The 18,608-nt window shown below is 43.1% G+C and overlaps 2 protein-coding genes across 7 annotated transcripts in view; one reads left to right on the top strand and one right to left on the bottom strand.

Annotated features, from left to right (window-relative positions):
- The window catches only part of DUS2 (dihydrouridine synthase 2), a 48,639-nt gene that overhangs the window by 25,560 nt on the left and 4,471 nt on the right, over positions 1–18,608 (bottom strand). For 4 of the 6 annotated variants that reach the window (XM_072967591.1, XM_072967588.1, XM_072967589.1 and 1 more), the window contains 2 exons: positions 10,999–11,075; positions 5,555–5,697 (listed from right to left, as the gene is read on the bottom strand). In XM_072967591.1, the coding sequence (XP_072823692.1) occupies positions 5,555–5,680 (126 nt within the window). In that variant the 5' untranslated portion in view covers positions 5,681–5,697; positions 10,999–11,075. Of the gene's footprint in view, positions 1–5,554; positions 5,698–10,998; positions 11,076–12,659; positions 12,902–12,952; positions 13,053–18,608 lie in introns of those variants that run through there. The other 2 variants (XM_015238685.3, XM_072967592.1) reach the window with 2 other exon arrangements.
- On the top strand, positions 13,075–14,920 carry DDX28 (DEAD-box helicase 28). Its single transcript, XM_006220432.4, has one exon. It carries the CDS (start codon positions 13,101–13,103, stop codon positions 14,715–14,717), a length of 1,617 nt encoding a protein of 538 aa, XP_006220494.2. The 5' UTR covers positions 13,075–13,100; the 3' UTR covers positions 14,718–14,920.

Raw genomic sequence — 18,608 nt, 5'->3', positions numbered from 1 at the left:
AAAGTGGGCACAGGATATGAATAGACATTTCTCCAAAAAAGATACATAAATGGACAATAAACATAAGGAAAATGTCCAACATCATTATTCATTAAGGAAATGTAAATCAAAACCATAATGAGATACCACTAAGATGGCTATAATCAAAAAGACAAGTAATAAGTCTTGGCAAGGATATGGAGAAACTGGAAACTTTATATACCACTAATGAGAATGGAAAATGGTACAGTTGCTTTGGAAAACAATCTGGCAGTCCCTCAGTGGTTAAACATAAAGTTACCATATGGTCCAGCAATTCCACTCTAGGTATATAAACCCAAGAGGAATGAAAACATGTCCACACAGAAACTTGTACACTCATGTTCACAGCATCATGGTTCTTAACAGCCAAAAAGTAGAGATAATTCAAGTGGCCATCAATTGATGAATGGACAAACAAATTGCCGTCTCTATATGCAACTGACCGTTAATCAGTCATTAAAAGGAATGAAGTACTGATACAGGCAATGATATGGGTGAACTTTGAAAATATTATGTTAAGTGACAGAAACCAGACACAAAATGCCAAATATTATATGATTCCATTTACATGAAATGTCCAAAACAGGGAAATCCACAGAGACAGAAAGTAGATTAGTGGCTGCCAGGGACGCGGGGAGGGAGAAGTTGGGGAGTGATTGTTAATGCATATGAGGTTTCTTTTTGGTATGATGAAAATGTTCAAAAATTGATTGTGGGCATAGATACACATTCTGTAGATATACTAAAAGCCACTGAATTATATACTTTACATTGGTGATTTATATGTTATATGAAACATATCTCAATAAAGATGTTAAAAAATGCTTGGAGGAACAATTTTGGGTCAATTGACAAAACCAGAATATGGAAAGTAGATTAGAAAAAAGTATTGTAACAATTAAATTTGCTGAAGATGATGGCTGTATAATCATACAGAAGAATGACTTTATTCTTAGAAAATATCAATAAAGTATTTGAGAAGTAAAAAAGTCATAGTGTATGAAACTTACTCTCAAATAGTTAAGCAGAAAATACATATTAGAGAGAGCACAAATTATAAAACAAATCAAGCAAAATGTTGACAATAGGTCAATCTGGGTAGGGGTATATGTATGTTCTTTGTCTATTCCTGCAACTTTTTCCATAAATTGAATTTTTTTAAGTTTTAAAAAGTTATCCATTCTCGTCAAAAGACTTGAAATGTCCTCAAAGATGATACACTGCTGGCAAAGAAGCACATGAAAACATGCTCAACATCACTAATCATCAGAGAAATGCAAATCAAAACCACAATGAGCTATCACCTCACACCCATTAGCATGGCTACTATCAAAACACAGAGAATAAAAGTGTTAGCAAAGATGTGGAGAAACTGCACTGTCGTTAGGACCATAAAATGGTGTAACTCACAGGGAAACAATATGGAGGTTCCTCAAAAAATTAAAAATAGAACTAACATGATCCAGCAAATCCTACTTCTGGGTATATATATCCCAAAGAATTGAAAACAGGATCTCAAAGAGGTATTTGCACACTTACATTCATAGCAGCACTATTCAAAACAGCCAAGAGATAAAAGCAACACAAATGTCCACTGACAGATGAATAGATGAGCAAAATGTAGTACACATACAATGGAATATTGTTCAGCTTAAAAATGGAAGGAAATCCTATCACATAGTACAGGATGTGTACTATGTATCCTCATGGATGAACCTTGAGGATACTATGCTAATATTTTTGTGTATGGTTTGAGGGAATATTCTAACTTCACTGATTTACATGCAGCTGTCCAGTTATCCCAACATCATTGTTCTTATAAAAAGGAATAGGTACATGAGACCTGATGAACTCCTGGAAAACTCTGTCAATAGGGCAGAACTTTGTAGGGAAGGAGATCATTGCTCCCTTGACTTTTGCTGAACTGGTTCATCCTTTCTTCACCTCCAACTAATGAGGGCTTTGCAGGGCTTTTAAGAAGGTACCTGCATGCCTGGTATGCCCTCTGTCCTGAGAGGTGGAGGGGGTGGTTTGACCATCTAATCCCACAGATTGGTCATGTCATATAAAATTATCTACACAGCTGGACTGCAGGGCAACTCTGGATCCACCAGGGGGCAGTACCCTTCACAGTACTTGGCCCAGTTCCCAGTGACCTATTCACATCAAGCTGGGGCCAGTTGTCCTGCCTATCTCTGCTCTCCACAGGAGATAGGTCTGGTTAAAGAGCCTAGGCCTCCTCCAGCAAAGGCTCTTAGTTTGTTCATAAGCCATGTTGCCTCTCCCAGAGCAAGTGCCCATCAAACATACAAAGTGCTTTAATCAGAATTTCCTCTGCTCCAAACTCAAGCAGAGCCCTGGAGGAAAGGATTAGTTACAATCATTAGGAAAACCAAGCTTTGATCAATTAGGAGGGCCACCTTCTGATGTCATCACATAAATCCTAGGACCATGACTACCCAAGTACTTGAAAACAACCCTAAGAATTCTCAACAAAGCAGCTGATGGAGCATCTGGAACCTGGTGGGTCAGCTCTGTTTCCCACTACCCAGCTTCCGTGACCCCCATCATACAGACCAATTCCCCCAGGGCTATAAATACATTGAGGCTATCGGCAACAGGCACTGTGCTCTCATGCAAACACTCCATTCTGTCCTTGTGATTCACTCCACATTGTCTCAAGTGAATACAACTGTACTTTCTGGGGTCCCAGAAAAATGCTGCTTGCACAGAAGTGAAGTCCAATGGGGCTGAATATATTAATACTACTGCCTTTTCCTCAATTTTAGCAACCCTCAGAATCTTGCCCCACAATAAGTTAGAGCCCAGGTGAGCTGGTTAAAGGCCTGAAGCCCTAACCACCACTTGGTCCAATGGAAGAAACCAGTAGGATGGCCATGGTGGAGATATTAAGTGAATTTGAAAGTAAAAGCTTAGCACTCAATGGATCAACTCTTATTTTTCATGAAGGCACAAGATTAGGGAGAGAAGGGAAATGGAGCATCATAAGAATATCATCAGAATAAGCAAATAATTAATGGAGACAGTATGCAAAGCATGGGCAGAGAGGAGAGGGACACCCTACACTCTAGGCCTTGAAGCAATCATGGGGAAGGTATGGCTGGACAGAAATGGTGTTGGGGCAGCAGGGAAGAAGCAAGGGGCTTCATCCTTGAGTCTGAGTCATCCCACAGGGCCCTATTGGTAAATATGGACTAAGTGGACGAAGAGCTAGCATGTCCCTCTCTGTTATCGTCCTGGGGAGGAGGGGAATCAAAACCAATGAAAGATACCAGCTGTCCTCTGGGATTTGGTCTTTTTTGGTCTCCAGACTTAGAATCTGAGCCCCTGTTTCCCCACAGTTCCTCCTCCCAATCCCCTTCCAAATTCAAGAGGTTTTTTCTGGAGGCTGAGGAGGGTGCTGGCCAAGAAAGGCTATACCTAACCCAAGGCTGACCACCCGGGAGCCAGAGTGTGGGCTCAAGGGGATGAGTCACCAGATTAATACTGCTTAGCACACCACCATATTCCCCTGGGACTAGCCCCTGAGAACAGGCTCCTCCCTGCCTTCCATATGTTCTGGCAGCCTGGAAGGCTTATGGGTGTACACAAACAGCCCAGATCACATTATTAGGGCCTCTTCACCTCTACTTCAACAAATGACTTAAAAGTTAGGTCTTGGGCCTCTGTGACCCTGAACTCTGGAACCTCCCTTTCTGATTCCCACCTCTAAACAACACATACTCCCTCCTTCCCATTTCACCTGGCCAGCACCCTAGATACCTCTGCCCCTGCCCAGGTACTGGCATTCCAATTCCCAGTCATGGGCATCCTCTTGCCAGGCTTCCCAGCTCTCCTTCCCATAAAGCTACAAATCAGTATCACTATGCACACCTGCTGGTGAGGCTCACCACCCACTACCCATTCCCCATGGGAACAGGACCAAAACATCTTCACTTCCTTTGCTCCGGTCCCTACCCACTCCTGCCACCCTTATTTCCAACAAAAGACTGGCTTCTTATAAAACAAGTCTCTCAGGCAAAACCCCTCAGCTTCCCTCCTCTTCATCATCCTCCCCCTCTTCTCCTTGCCCTATCTCAGAGGGAGGCTGGTACCACCACTTCGTCAAGAATCCTGTCCCTTCCAAACCTGGCCCTACAAACCCCCCCTAATCCCACAAATCTTCAGACCTCTCCTTATTGCTAAATCCCTCCTCTTATGGTACAAACAAGAAAGTTGCCAAAAATCAACTCCCTTCACCTCCAGCTACCTGCCTGTACACCTCCTCTCTTCACCTCTTGAATATCTGGGGGGTAGTCAGCAAGCCCTATTTCTACTTCCTCATTTTGCTGCCTATTCCTCAACCTATTAATCCCACAAGTGTTCCCATCTGCATGCCACAGCTGTCCTCCAGTCACCTAACTTTCAAATCAAATACCTTTTTTGTCTTTTTGCAATTAGATTTCTCTGCATTGTCTGACATAGTGAAAAGGCCTGACTTTTGCCTTCCCTGACACTATACTCTTCTTAATTTGCCAATTTCTCTCACTCTTTAACTTTTCTATCATTAACCCCAACCACACACACGCACACATAAGCCCAGTACATAAGGGTATATTCTCCCCAAATCCCCTCTTAAGCTTTCCCTTCCCTCTACTTTAGTGCTTTTTTGTGTGTGCTTTCTTTTTAATTAAACTTTTTATTTTGAAATAACTGGATGTTCACATACAATTGTTAAGAATGTGAGATCCTATGTACCTTTTGCCCAATCTCTCCCCATCTTGCAAAACTGTGATACAACATTGCAACTAGGATGCTGACATTGATCAAGTTAAGACACAGAATACTTTCATCACCACAAGGATCTCTTGTGTTGCCCTTTTATAGCCACAATCCCCACCTCACCACCACTAGCTTTTAAAGACCAAAATATCAGAAGCACTTGAATAGCTTCCCCTAATGCTTATACCCACTAGGGGGACATATCAGGACTGGGGATTTCGGGGGAAGTTGCCCAGATAATTATGATACATCGCCAATTGAGAACTACTGCTCACACTCCCTATCCAATATTAGGTATTCCTATAACTCTATTTTTCCTAGAAGATGCTTTCCAAACCTAGGTCTGAAGTCCTAATATTCTCCACAGCAGCCGGCAAGTGCTACTGCCACCAGAAAATCCTATGGCTCCCCAAACCAACCGCAGCCAGCTTCCCTGGCCTGAATCTGGTCCTTTTCCTCCTCTTCCTAACCCTGAGTTCATTGCTTTAAGTACTGAAGCTCCTACAGGGGCCAGGGCAGTGGTTGACATGATGCTCATCTATCCACCTGACCCAGGTGTCCCACAATGCCTCCGTGCTCCCCAGGCTCCTCAGGGAACTCCTCAGTGTCATGAGTGTTTATCTTCTCCCTTTAGCGAGCACCTGTGAAGTGAGAGCCCATTCTGCCTCCTCTAAATCCTGACTACTTCCACCCACAGATGGGGAGGCTTCACTTGTAGAAAAGATCTCCAGGAAAATTAGGAGCCCCTTACCTCACAGTACACAATGTCTGCTCCATAGTCCAGAGCCAGCAGCCGCATTGGGAGAGTCCCTACCCGAACCATAGGGGCCAAGATGAGTTTGTTGTGGTAGCACAGTGAGATGTTGTTCACAATCATTCCTCCCCTGCTACGGCCTGGAAAGGGAAAACAAGAGTCAGAAAATGGAGAAAATCTCTTCTGCTATCCAGGGCTAGCTTTCCTTCTTCCTTCCAACACACAGTACTTTGTTTCCCTTTTCTCTGATCATAAAAACAATGTATGCTCATCATTCAGCCAACAAATATTTATTAAATGCCTAGTCTGCGCCAGTCACTGTCCCAGTCTTTTGGGATACATTAGTTAAAAAACAAAACAAAACAAAAAACAGACAGATTCCTGCTCTGATAGAGTTTTCATTCCAGTGGGGGAACACAGGCAAAAAACAATAAACATAATGAATAAATTATATAGTATGCTGGAAAATTGGTAGTGCTATAGAGTAAAAAAAGAGCAGGGAGAAAGGAGACTGAAAATGCTGAGGATGGGTTAAAATTTTTTCCAGTTTTATTGAGATATAATTGATATGTAACATTGTATTAGTTTAAGGTGTACAACATAATGATTTGACATATGTATATATCACAAAATAATTACCATAGTTAGCTAACATTTATTAACTCACATCATTTTTTTCTTATGAGGACCTTTAAGACCTACTCTCTTAGCACCTTTCATATGTACATACAATATTACTAACTATAATCGCCATGCTGTACCTTACATCCCCAGAATGTATTTCTCTTACAACTGGAAGTTTGCCACCTCTGACCAACCACCTTCACCCATTTTTCCTCTGCTCTGACCCTCCCACCCTGACAGGTTAAAATTTTAGAGCAGCCCAGATAGGCTTCAATGAGAATTTAAGCAAAGATCTAAATCAGCCAAGTTGGTATGTAGTGGAAGAGTGCACAGCAGAGGAAACAGCTAGTGCAAAGGCCCTGGGGCAGGTGTGTTAGAGGAACAGTAAGGAGGCCAGTGTGATTGGAGCACAGAAAGGAGAAGAGAGTAGTGGAAGTCAGATACACGATGTATGTGAGAGCAGTAAGCAGATAGGACACAGTGGTCAGATCCTGTATGGCCTTGTAGGACGCTCCACAGAGCTTATTAGCTCTTCATGAAATAGGAGCCATTGAAGGATTTTCAGTAGAGGAGTGGTATAACTGATCACATTTTCCCATGATTATGGTGACTGCTATAGGAAGAGCACACTATTGGGGGCCAGGATAGACACAGGGAGCCCAGTTACAAGGCTCTTCAGTCACCGACGTGTGAAATGATGGCAGCTCAGGATGGGGAGATAGTTGTGGAGATGGTGAGAAGTGGTCATGTTCTAAAAATACTTTGAAAGTAGAGCCAACTAGGGTTAAAAAGAAGAACATCAAAATCCACTGTCCCAGAGATAATTGTTTATATTAATTTATTTATTCCAAGCAAAAATGGTCCCCTCTAAAACATCACGAAGCCAGCCAAGGATGCTCTTCTCAGAGGTAATAACACTGTTTCCACCTTTTACTCCTCAGCCCACTCCAGCCTGACCTCTCCCTCCACCACTCTACCAAAACTGTTCTGATTAAAGTCACCAGTTACCTCAAAGTTGCTTAATTTACTAGACCTCACCTGTCCTCAATCTTGTTTCACTAGCAGAACATGGCACAGTTGAGCCTTCCCTCTTCCTTAATCTCTCTCCTCCCTGGGCTTCCCCCCCACAACCCCACACTCTCCCACATTTTCTCCCACCTGTCTGCCCCTACTTTTCAGTCTCTTTTGCTGGTTTCACCTCCTCTCCTCACATGCTGAGGTTCCTCGTTAGACCTGGGCCTTCTTCCCTCCTAATTCCATTCATTCTCCCCCGCAAATTTATTCACTCCCATGGCTTAAAATATTGGCCACGGTGACCTCCAAATCTCACACCAACCATTCAAAACACATCCCCACTGGGATGTATTAAGGGCATCTTCCACTAAATATGTACAAAACAATGTCATGATCTTCTCTCCTATGCCTCATCCTCCGTCTTCAATTATTCATTCAGTAGACATTTATTGAGCCCCTGCCTGGGCAGGTTAATTAACCCAGTCAAGGCACAGCTTCTCCCTGTGGAATATGAGGCTCCAATAAATCTATGTCAGGTAGGATGCTGTGAAGAGTCAATTTTCTGATGCACAACATTTCTCAGCACACCGTAAGGGCTTAATGAGTGTTAACTGCTCTCATTATCAGGTTTTTACACCTTCAACACACTTTAAGTCTATTGTTATATCAATAAACATCTACCACTTCTTTGAAGGTCAAGGCAATATGTGAGGTGCTGAAGGTAAAGAAATGGAAAGAATTAAGCTCTTGACCTCAAGGAGTTTCATGGTTTTTGCCACTGTCACCGTCTATCAACTGAACCATGGCAACAGCCTCTAAGCCAGTCTGTCCAGACCCATCATGTCCAATCCATGCCCCTTCCAGCAGGCAGAGGTGTCTTCCTGAATACAAATCAGAACATGATATTCTCATTCCCCAAAACCTTCCCCACTGCCCTTAGAATTAAGTCTTAAGCTCTAACATAACAAACTAGATCTGCTCCCTGCCTTCCATGGAAGCCCCATCCTTCATCACTTGCCCTCTGCCCTCTTAACTACCCCTACCAAGCGTCAGCTAATTTGAAGTATTTCTAGTTCCCCAAACTGGCTTGCTCTCTCTGTCTGGAGTCTCCAAACGAGTTTGCCCTGCCTAACAGCCACACTCCTATTCCTCCTCCTAGATGACTTCCACTGGCCTTTCAGAACCTCAGTACTGATGTCATCTACTCCAAGAAGCCTTCCCTGACCCACATCCCCCAAACACAGGGTAAGGGCTCCTCCTCTGAGTTTGCTCTTGTCCTGGCATGGAACATATTCTTGTAATCACAAGAGCAACTGTCAATCTGCCTCACTCATCATAAGGTGAAGGCAAGCAGAGTGCCTGGTCATCACTAGATCCTCACCACAAACACACAATCTGGCCAAAAAGTAGGTGCTTAGTGTTTGTTATAAAAAGAAGTTAACAGGCCAAGGGGCAACAAGAGTTATGATACAGTTCACACTCAGCCACAGAAGAGCTCTATCCATAGACAAACTGCATTTAAAGTGCTGTGCCACACGTCAAATCTGGTTATAGAGCAAATGACTACCCCACTCCCTCGCTTACCCAGTAAAGGACGACAATTCCTTTATGCAACTTGCATGGGAGCCACCACTTGAATGAGTAAGATTCAGGTAAGGAAGCAATAGGAGATGAAGGTGAGGCCAGATTCTGGACAGTGATTTGGAGATAGTCTGCAGGCAAAGAGGATCCATGCATGGCTTTTAAGTCAAGGGGTGACATGGTCATGGCTGTGCTTTAGTAAGATTACTCAGGCAACAGATGATGGACTGAAAGGTGAAAGACAGGAAGGAGGTAGGGTGTTGGGTTACAAAGAGAGAGAAGGAATCTAGGCATATAGTGAAAGGGCTGAAAAGAAAATGACCAGCACTTATACAACGGTCTGATGCAGGTAGGAAAATGGAGGAGTAGTGAAGGAACACTAATAGCCACATTTCACTTTTGCAATGCCTTGCAATTCCCAAAGTGCTTCACTTATAACTGTGATTCTCAAACCTAGCCGTACATTAGAATCATCTGGAGAGGTTTTTTTTAAAATACCAGTGCCTAAAGGGCTTAATTTCCAAAATATATAAACAGCACATGCAGCTCGATATCAAAAACACAAACAACCCAATCAAAAAATGGGCAGAAGACCTAAAAAGACATTTCTCCAAAGAAGACATACAGATGGCCAGCAGGCACATGAAAAGATGCTCAATATCGCTTTTTATCAGAGAAATGCAAATCAAAACCACAATGAGGTATCACCTCACACCAGTCAGAATGGCCATCATCAAAAAGTCTACAGAGGGGGAGGGGAGGGTATAGCTCAGGCAGTAGAGTACATGTTTAGCATGCACAAGGTCCTGGGTTCAATCCCCAGTACCTCCTTTAAAAAATAAATAAATAAGCCTAATTACCTCCCCTACTCAAAAAAAAAAAAAGTCTACAAATAATAAATGCTGGAGAGGGTGTGGAGAAAAGGGAACCCTCCTATGCAGTTGGTGGGAATGTAAATTGGTGCAGCCACTATGGAGAACAGTGTGGAGGTTCCTTGTAAAACTAAAAATAGAGTTATATGATCCAGCAATCCCACTCCTGGACATATATCCAGAGAAAATTCTAATTTGAAAAGATACATGTTCATAGCAGCACTATTTACAATAGTCAAGACACAGGAGCAACCTAAGTGTCCATCAATAAATGACTAGATAAAGAAGTTGTGGTGTACACACACACACATGAATATTACTCAGCCATAAAAAATGAAAAAGCAACATGGATGGACCTTGAGCTTATCATACTATATGAAGTAAGTCAGAGAAAGACAAATATATGATATCACTTATATGTGGAATCTAAAAAACTGATACAAATGAACTTATTTACAAAACAGAAACAGACTCACAGAAATAGAAAACAAACTTGTGGTTATCAAAGAGAAAAGGGGTGAGGAGAAGAATAAATTAGGAATTTAGGATTAGCACATACAAACTATTATATATAAAATAGATAAATAACGAAGTCTTACTGTAGAGCACAGGGAACTATATTAAATATCTTATAATAAACTATAACAGAAAAAAATCTGAAAAAGAATATATGTATAACTGAATCACTTTGCTGTACACCAGAAACTAATACAACATTGTTAATCAACTATACTTCAATAAATAAATAAAATTTAAAAAACAGTGTCCAGGCCTTACCCCAAACCAATTAAATCAGAATATAAACTCCATGAGAGCAGGAATTTTGTCTGTTTTGCTCACTGTGCATTTGAAAAGTACCTGGCACATATATGGTGCTCAGAAAATATTTATTGAGTGAATAAATGAATGAATGAATGTACCTATCACCTGAGATCCAAGGAACAATTCCTTTTAAAACTTAAGGAGTAACCAGGCAACGTAAGATACTATGGCAGCCCTGGGAAAAATACTACCAAGTGAGGCCACAACTCCCAGGAGCTTATGTTTTTTCCACAATAAGTAAACCTTTCTTACTTCTAAAGCACTATACTATAAGACATGTATCTCAATAACAACTAGATGTAATTCAATGTCTGCTGTGAGCAGGAGGAAAAGAAAGGGGCCTTATGCAGTATCTAAAGAAATGACGAGAAGAAATTAGACAGCAGAGATAGAGACAGACTCAGACAGGCTCCAATCCCTATGACATTCTGAGGTCACATGTAAGGGCTCAAGCACTGAGAAAGCAGCCACTAATCAGCTAGCTACCTTCCCCATATATTTGGACAAAGTACAAATGCAAATACATACCTATGTATTATTCTTTTCTGATAATTCTTTCAATATCTCCGTTCTGGGTTGTTGCAAAACAATTATTTGTTTTATATCTGAAAAAACAGTGGCACATGTAAATGGGTGAAACCTGTCAGATCAGACATCCAAGGAGCTTCAGCTAAGGAACAAGGAGCCCTGATTTCTTGGAAAGAATAATAGAAGTAGCGTAAAGTCACAGTATCTTAGAGCATCTCCTTTGTATCAACTCCCCTCTATCATATTACCAATCAGTAGTCATCAGCCTATATATGAACTTTTCAGTGACAGAAAACCCAGCACTCTCAAAGCAGCTCTGGGTATTTCTAGTTGCTACAGCAGTCTTTATATCAAATTCAGACTCTGACTCCCTGTCGTGCATTGGTCTCAGTCTGCCTTCTGGGATGATACACAGCACAACCCATCTCTTTCCCATCTGGCACGTTCCCCAAACCCATGAGGACAATTTTGTTCTCCCTAAAGTTCTCTTCTGCAGCATTACCCTCTTGAACCACTCCTTCCTGTGTTTATGACTTTCAGGGGCCCCAAGGTTTCCTGATCCCAAGGGCATAACAAGCAATGGCATTAGGGTGCCTGCTACAGATTCTGGGGAAGGAGCAGGGTCAGCACAAGAGTCTGGCAAATATGACTACCTGAAATGACAGTACACGCGGTAACCTAAGCCTCACTTCAGTCCTCACCCTCCATCGACCGTTTCTCTACAGCATTTGGGACCAGATAATTCTTTTTCTGTGGGGAGCATTGTTCAATACCTAGCAGCATCCCTGACCTCTACCCACTAGGTGCCAGTAGTACCTCCCCAGATGTGACAACTAAAAATGTCTCCAGCCATTGTCAAATGTCCTGGGGGAAGAGTGGGGCAAAATCACTCTCACTCCAATGACTCTGTTCACCTGTCACTACTCAACACTCTCTCCTCTGCTGGTTTAACAGGTAACTCTCCAGAAAGTCTGCTCCTGTATCAAAATGGTATTCAAAATTGAATAGTATTTATCTTTGTGGCAGTATTTGATGAAACTAAAACTCTTTCTCCAGATGTTAAGAACCTCCCAGGTGGTTAATCCACATTTACCTTATCTCCTACCCCAGGCAATGGGGACTTAGAACAGATCTGACACCCATTTTCTGGATTTGTTCAAGAAATTCGAACACTGTAGGGTTCGGGGTTTTGGGGTTTTTTTTTTTTTTTTTTTGCCATGTGAACAACTGGATTCAAGTAAAACATTCTCCTTGACCATGGGTTTGTGAGACAAGCCACATACCTGGAGCAGGACCCTCCTCACTACTATTCAAGTAATTTAGGTATCTGACTGGGAAGCCAGTGGAGGTGAGATGGCCAAAAAAGTAATGGGTTCAGGATGCGAAACTGGGAAGGGTGACAAGGGAGTGGAGAATGAATTTCAGCTAAAAAAGAAGGAAAAAATTACGAAGAGCTGAGTACTCTTGAAATAAAGCCTCAAGATCTTACCACTTCATAGAGAGGATAAGCTAAAGATCACTAGCTCACCCTCTGGGTCCTCATCTCAGCGGGGGCGGGGGAGTAGGTTGGCGGTGGTGGTGGGATATCCTAGATCTAGGACACTTAGCCCTTGTCCCTTGGCCCGCAGGCCTGACCATTCATTCAGATTCTCAGTAAATACCTGTATTAAAAGACCTTACACGAGGACCACATCTGAGAAAACAGTGCCGCGCACCCTCGGAGTTTACAAGGGGAGACCAGAACTGGACAAGCCATCACAGGAATTGTGAGGGCGACAAAAGAGAATCGCAGGGATCGGACATGGGATCGTCAGAAGCTCTCCGCCCTCCTGGTTCATAATGCCAGGGCCCCATTGCCGTGTATCGCTAGACCCCGGTCCTGCCTCCATCGCGCACCCTTCCCCAAGGTTGGCCGGGGCCTGGACGTCACCATCCCCTGTTCGGACCTACAGACCTCGCGGCTGCTGAACTCTACAGATCCTCCCTCCTTCTCACAGTTCGCCAATTCCGCACGCGTTACTGAGCCGCGCCAGCCACCGTCCTCTAGGCCTCGGCGCGCCCATGACGTCACTGCCGTGCGCCGCTCCCTCACCAAAGGGAATATGGCTCTAACATGGTCGCTGCGGCTGTTGTCGCTCGCGGCTCGGTTGCTTTCAGCTCCTAGACGGTACCTGACGGTCCGCGGTCCCGAAGATCCCCTGCCTGTGGTACGCATCCCGCGGGCTTTACAGCGGCGGCAGCAACAGCGGCAGAGCGGGCAGCAGAGCCCCACAGTGCTGGTGCGACCTGGCCCGCTGCTAATCTCGGCACGGCGGCCAGAGTTGAACCAGCCGGCGCGCCTCACGCTGGGCCGTTGGGAGCCCGCACCACTCGCCTCCCGTGGCTGGAAGAATCGGCAGGCCCACCGGGATCACTTCTCCATCGAGCGCGCGCAACATGAGACCCCAGCGCTGCGGAACCTCTCGTCCAAGGGGAGCTTTGCCGATCTGGGTCTGGAGCCCAGCGTGCTGAGCGCACTGCGAGAGGCTGCTCCCGAAGTCGTTCGGCCCACAACCGTGCAGTCGAGCACCATTCCACCACTACTTCGCGGCCGCCACATCCTCTGCGCGGCGGAAACCGGCAGTGGCAAGACTCTTGGCTACATGCTACCTCTGCTTCAGCGGCTCTTGAGCCAGCCAAACCTGGACTCCTGTCGTATCCCTGCTCCACGAGGTTTGGTCCTTGTGCCTTCGAGAGAATTAGCCGAACAGGTTCGGGCCGTGGCCCAGCCCTTAGGCAGCTCCTTGGGCCTCCAGGTGCAGGAGTTAGGTGGAGGCCATGGCATGAGGAGGATCAGGCTGCAACTGTCCAAACAACCTCCAGCAGATGTAGTAGTGGCCACTCCGGGGGCTCTGTGGAAGGCCCTGAAAAGTCAACTGATCATCCTAGAGCAGCTCTCCTTCTTGGTTTTGGATGAGGCAGACACACTGTTAGATGAAAGCTTCCTGGATCTGGTGGACTACATCTTGGAGAAGAGCCACATAGCAGAAGGCCCAGCTGACTTAAAAGACCCCTTCAATCCCAAAGCGCAGTTAGTGCTGGTGGGCGCCACATTTCCTGAAGGTGTAGGCCAACTGCTGAGTAAAATTGGCAGCATAGACTCTCTAACCACCATCACTAGTTCCAAGCTTCACTGCATCATGCCTCATGTCAGACAGACATTCATGAGGCTGAAGGGAGCAGAGAAGGTGACTGAGTTGGTGCAACTCCTCAAACAGCATGGCAAAGCATATAGGACTGGCACCTCAGGAACTGTTCTGGTGTTCTGTAATAGTTCTAGTACTGTGAACTGGCTGGGATATATTCTGAATGACCACAAAATCCAACACTTAAGACTACAAGGACAAATGCCAGCCTCAATGAGGGTAGGTATCTTCCAATCCTTCCAGAAGGGCTCCCGAGACATACTTCTCTGCACAGACATCGCCTCTCGGGGCCTGGACAGCACTCAGGTGGAGCTAGTTATCAATTATGATTTCCCTCTCACCCTGCAAGACTACATCCATAGAACAGGGAGAGTGGGCCGTGTGGGGAGCAAGGTACCAGGCACCGTTATCAGCTTTGTGACCCATCCCTGGGATGTGAACCTGGTTCAGAAGATTGAGCTGGCAGCTCGCCGGAAGAGAAGCCTTCCAGGACTCGGGTCCTCAGTGAGAGAGCCTTTGCCCCAGTCAACCTGATTGCAGCTGTCTTAAATGTGATGCTGTAACAGGGATCATTCTTTGTGTGCTGGATGGGTGAACACTTGGGGTGCCTATTCACCTTCCTGAAGGCCTGGTTAGCTGCTGTCTAGCTTCAAAAGACAAGCTGCTGGCCAGCATTGGAGAGTGACCTACTGAGCACGGCTCTCTATAGTCTTTCACATAATAAAAAATAAAGTCGATTTTGGCTTTGTATTATGTCATGATTTCTAAAAATAAGTGATGTTGCTGTGGTTGTCCCCTAATAATACTTTCCATTGGGGCAGAATTCCCTGGATTCTGGGAAGATTCCAACTCCAAATTACCACACCTAGGACTAGGGCTGTTTCATTAAATTGATGTTTTAATTTAGATTTTATTTAGATCTTATTTCTTGCCCCTAAAACATCCATTAGGCCCCCAGGAGAATAGAAAAGGATTGTGACTAACAGTAGAGAGAAATTTTCTTCACCAACAGTGGCCGTGACAAGCTTAGGCACTCTTAGTGAAATCTATCTGGGAAGTACTGGCAAAAGAATAAACGGCAGACTGACAGAAGTATTGTTTATTGTGCATTTCCAGTCTGTGCCTTCTATCCAAGCTCTTGGTGGCAAAGGAAGAGGAGAGAAGTTTAAACTTCTTAACAAAACTGGCCAAATATGCGTATAGCATCCTCTCATTATCTCCGAGGTTCTAGTCTCTGCAGCATTATATAAGCTTTGCCTAAGGTAATGAACAATTGAAAGTCAAATATGATACTTCACAAAACAACTTAAAGATACTTGCACACTGAAAAGGATTAAGTGGCAGAGAACAGAAATGGGCCCAGAGCAGCCTTTGCCAAAAGAGAATATAGGGCTAAATGAACAATCATAGCTCTTTTCCATATGAAGAAACAAAATCAGAAGGATAAAAGAACTTGCTCAAAATAACACAGATTTTGGGACAGAATCTGGGCTGTCTGTCCTAAGGGTTGTGTTCTTATAACCACCATGCTAGCTTTTCTCAAATGTGATACATGCATAGAATAACTATACATCTCTGTCTTGAATATTCCTTGTTTACATCTATTGGATGGTGCAGTTTTGTTTTTTTTTGTTTTTTTTTTACATTTTTATTGATTCATAATCATTTTACAGTGTTGTGTCAAATTCCAGTGTTCAGTACAATTTTTCAGTCATACATGGACATATACACATTCATTGTCACATTTTTTTCTCTGTGATTTATCATAACATTTTGTGTATATTTCCCTGTGCTATACAGTGTAATCTTGTTTATCTGTTCTACAATTTTGAAATCCCAGTCTATCCCTTCCCACCCTCTACCCCGCCCCCCCCCCCCCCCCCGGTAACCACAAGTCTGTATTCTCTGTCCATGAGTCCATTTCTGTCCTGTATTTATGCTTTGTTTTTGTTTTTTAGATTCCACATATGAGCGATCTCATATGGTATTTTTCTTTCTCTTTCTGGCTTACTTCACTTAGAATGACATTCTCTAGGAGCATCCATGTTGCTGCAAATGGCATTATGTTGTCGGTTTTTATGGCTGAGTAGTATTCCATTGTATAAATATACCACCTCTTCTTTATCCAGTCACCTGTTGATGGACATTTAGGTTGTTTCCATGTTTTGGCTATTGTAAATAGTGCTGCTATGAACATTGGGGTGCAGGTGTCATCCTGAAGTAGATTTCCTTCTGGGTACAAGCCCAGGAGTGGGATTCCTGAGTCATATGGTAAGTCTATTCCTAGTCTTTTGAGGAATCTCCACACTGTTTTCCATAGTGGCTGCACCAAACTGCATTCCCACCAGCAGTGTAGGAGGGTTCCCCTTTCTCCACAGCCTCTCCAGCATTTGTCATTTTTGGATTTTTGAATGACGGCCATCCTGACTGGTGTGAGGTGATACCTCATTGTAGTTTTGATTTGCATTTCTCTGATAATTAGTGATATTGAACATTTTTTCATGTGTTTTTTGATCATTTGTATGTCTTCCTTGGCGAATTGCTTGTTTAGGTCTTCTGCCCATTTTTGGATTGGGTTGTTTATTTTTTCCTTATTGAGTCGTATGAGCTGCTTATATATTTTGGAGATCAAGCCTTTGTCGGTTTCACTTGCAAAAATTTTCTCCCATTCCGTAGGTTTTCTTCTTGTTTTATCTCTGGTTTCCTTTGCTCTGCAGAAGTTTGTAAGTTTCATTAGGTCCCATTTGTTTATTCTTGCTTTTATTTCTTCTAGGAGAAAATTTTTGAAATGTATGTCAGATAATGTTTTGCCTATGTTTTCCTCTAGGAGGTTTATTGTATCTTGTCTTATGTTTAAGTCTTTAATCCATTTTGAGTTGATTTTTGTATATGGTGTAAGGGTGTGTTCTAGCTTCATTGTTTTACATGCTGCTGTCCAGTTTTCCCAACACCATTTACTGAAGAGACTGTCTTTATTCCATTGTATATTCTTGCCTCCTTTGTCAAAGATGAGTTGACTAAAAGTTTGTGGGTTCATTTCTGGGCTCTCTATTCTGTTCCATTGGTCTATATGTCTGTTTTGGTACCAATACCATGCTGTCTTGATGACTGTAGCTCTATAGTATTGTCTGAAGTCTGGGAGAGTTATTCCTCCAGCCTCATTCTTTCTCTTCAGTAATGCTTTAGCAATTCTAGGTCTTTGATGGTTCCATATAAATTTTATTATGATTTGTTCTAGTTCTGTGAAATATGTCCTGGGTAATTGGATAGGGATTGCATTAAATCTGTAGATTGCCTTGGGCTGTGTGACCATTTTAACAATATTGATTCTTCCAATCCAAGAGCATGGAATATCTTTCCATTTTTTAAAGTCTTCTTTAATTTCCTTCATCAATGGTTTATAGTTTTCTGTGTATAATTCTTTCGCCTCCTTGGTTAGATTTATTCCCAGATATTTTATTACTTTGGGTGCTATTTTAAAGGGGATTGTTTCTTTACTTTCTTTTTCTGTTGATTTATCGTTAGTGTAAAGGAAGGCAACTGATTTTTGAACATTAATTTTGTAACCTGCTACCTTGCTGAATTCTTCGATCAGCTCTAGTAGCTTTTTTGTGGACCTTTTAGGGTTTTCTATATATAGTAACATGTCGTCAGCATATAATGACACTTTTACCTCTTCTTTTCCAATTTGGATCCCTTTTATTTCTTTCTCTTGCCTGATTGCTGTGGCTAGGACTTCCAGGACTATATTGAATAGGAGTGGTGATAGTGGGCATCCTTGTCTTGTCCCAGATTTTAGTGGGAAGCTTTTGAGTTTTTCACCGTTGAGAACTATGCTGGCTATAGGTTTGTCATATATAGCTTTTATTATGTTGAGATAGGTTCCCTCTATACCCACTTTGGCGAGAGTTTTTATCATAAATGGGTGTTGAATTTTATCAAATGCTTTTTCTGCATCGATTGAGATGATCATGTGGTTTTTGTCCTTTCTCTTGTTGATGTGATGGATTACATTGATTGATTTGCGTATGTTGAACCAGCCTTGTGTCCCTGGGATGAACCCCACTTGGTCATGATGTATAATCTTTTTTATGTGTTGTTGGAGGATGGTGCAGTTTTTAATATTGCCCACTGACTCAAAAGTGTCACTATCCATGGACCACTATGGTAGAACTGCCCAGGAAGCTTGTTCAAAGTGTAGATTCCTGAGCTCCATTCCAGATCTGGATATGTTTTCCAAGTGTTGGCCCAAAAATCCATGTACAAGTCTTTTTAAGTTGTTTTGTGGAATCCCTGGCTGAGTCTCAAGCCCTTTTAAGTTGATAAGCCGTTTATTCTCCCTTTCCCAGAAGCCCAGCACAGTCCTGGTAAGGTATCAGTACCGCCACCACATCAAAGGGATGCTTCCAGACAAGTAATTTCTGG

Source organism: Vicugna pacos, chromosome 9 (genome assembly GCF_048564905.1).
Source record: "Vicugna pacos chromosome 9, VicPac4, whole genome shotgun sequence".
NCBI classification, from domain to species: Eukaryota; Metazoa; Chordata; class Mammalia; order Artiodactyla; family Camelidae; genus Vicugna; species Vicugna pacos.
This window is presented reverse-complemented; position numbering and strand designations above follow the sequence as displayed.

Bases quoted from the DNA above. Each gene is read 5' to 3' on its own strand.
- DDX28 (XM_006220432.4), top strand. From the start codon at position 13,101: ATGGCTCTAACATGGTCGCTGCGGCTGTTGTCGCTCGCGGCTCGGTTG.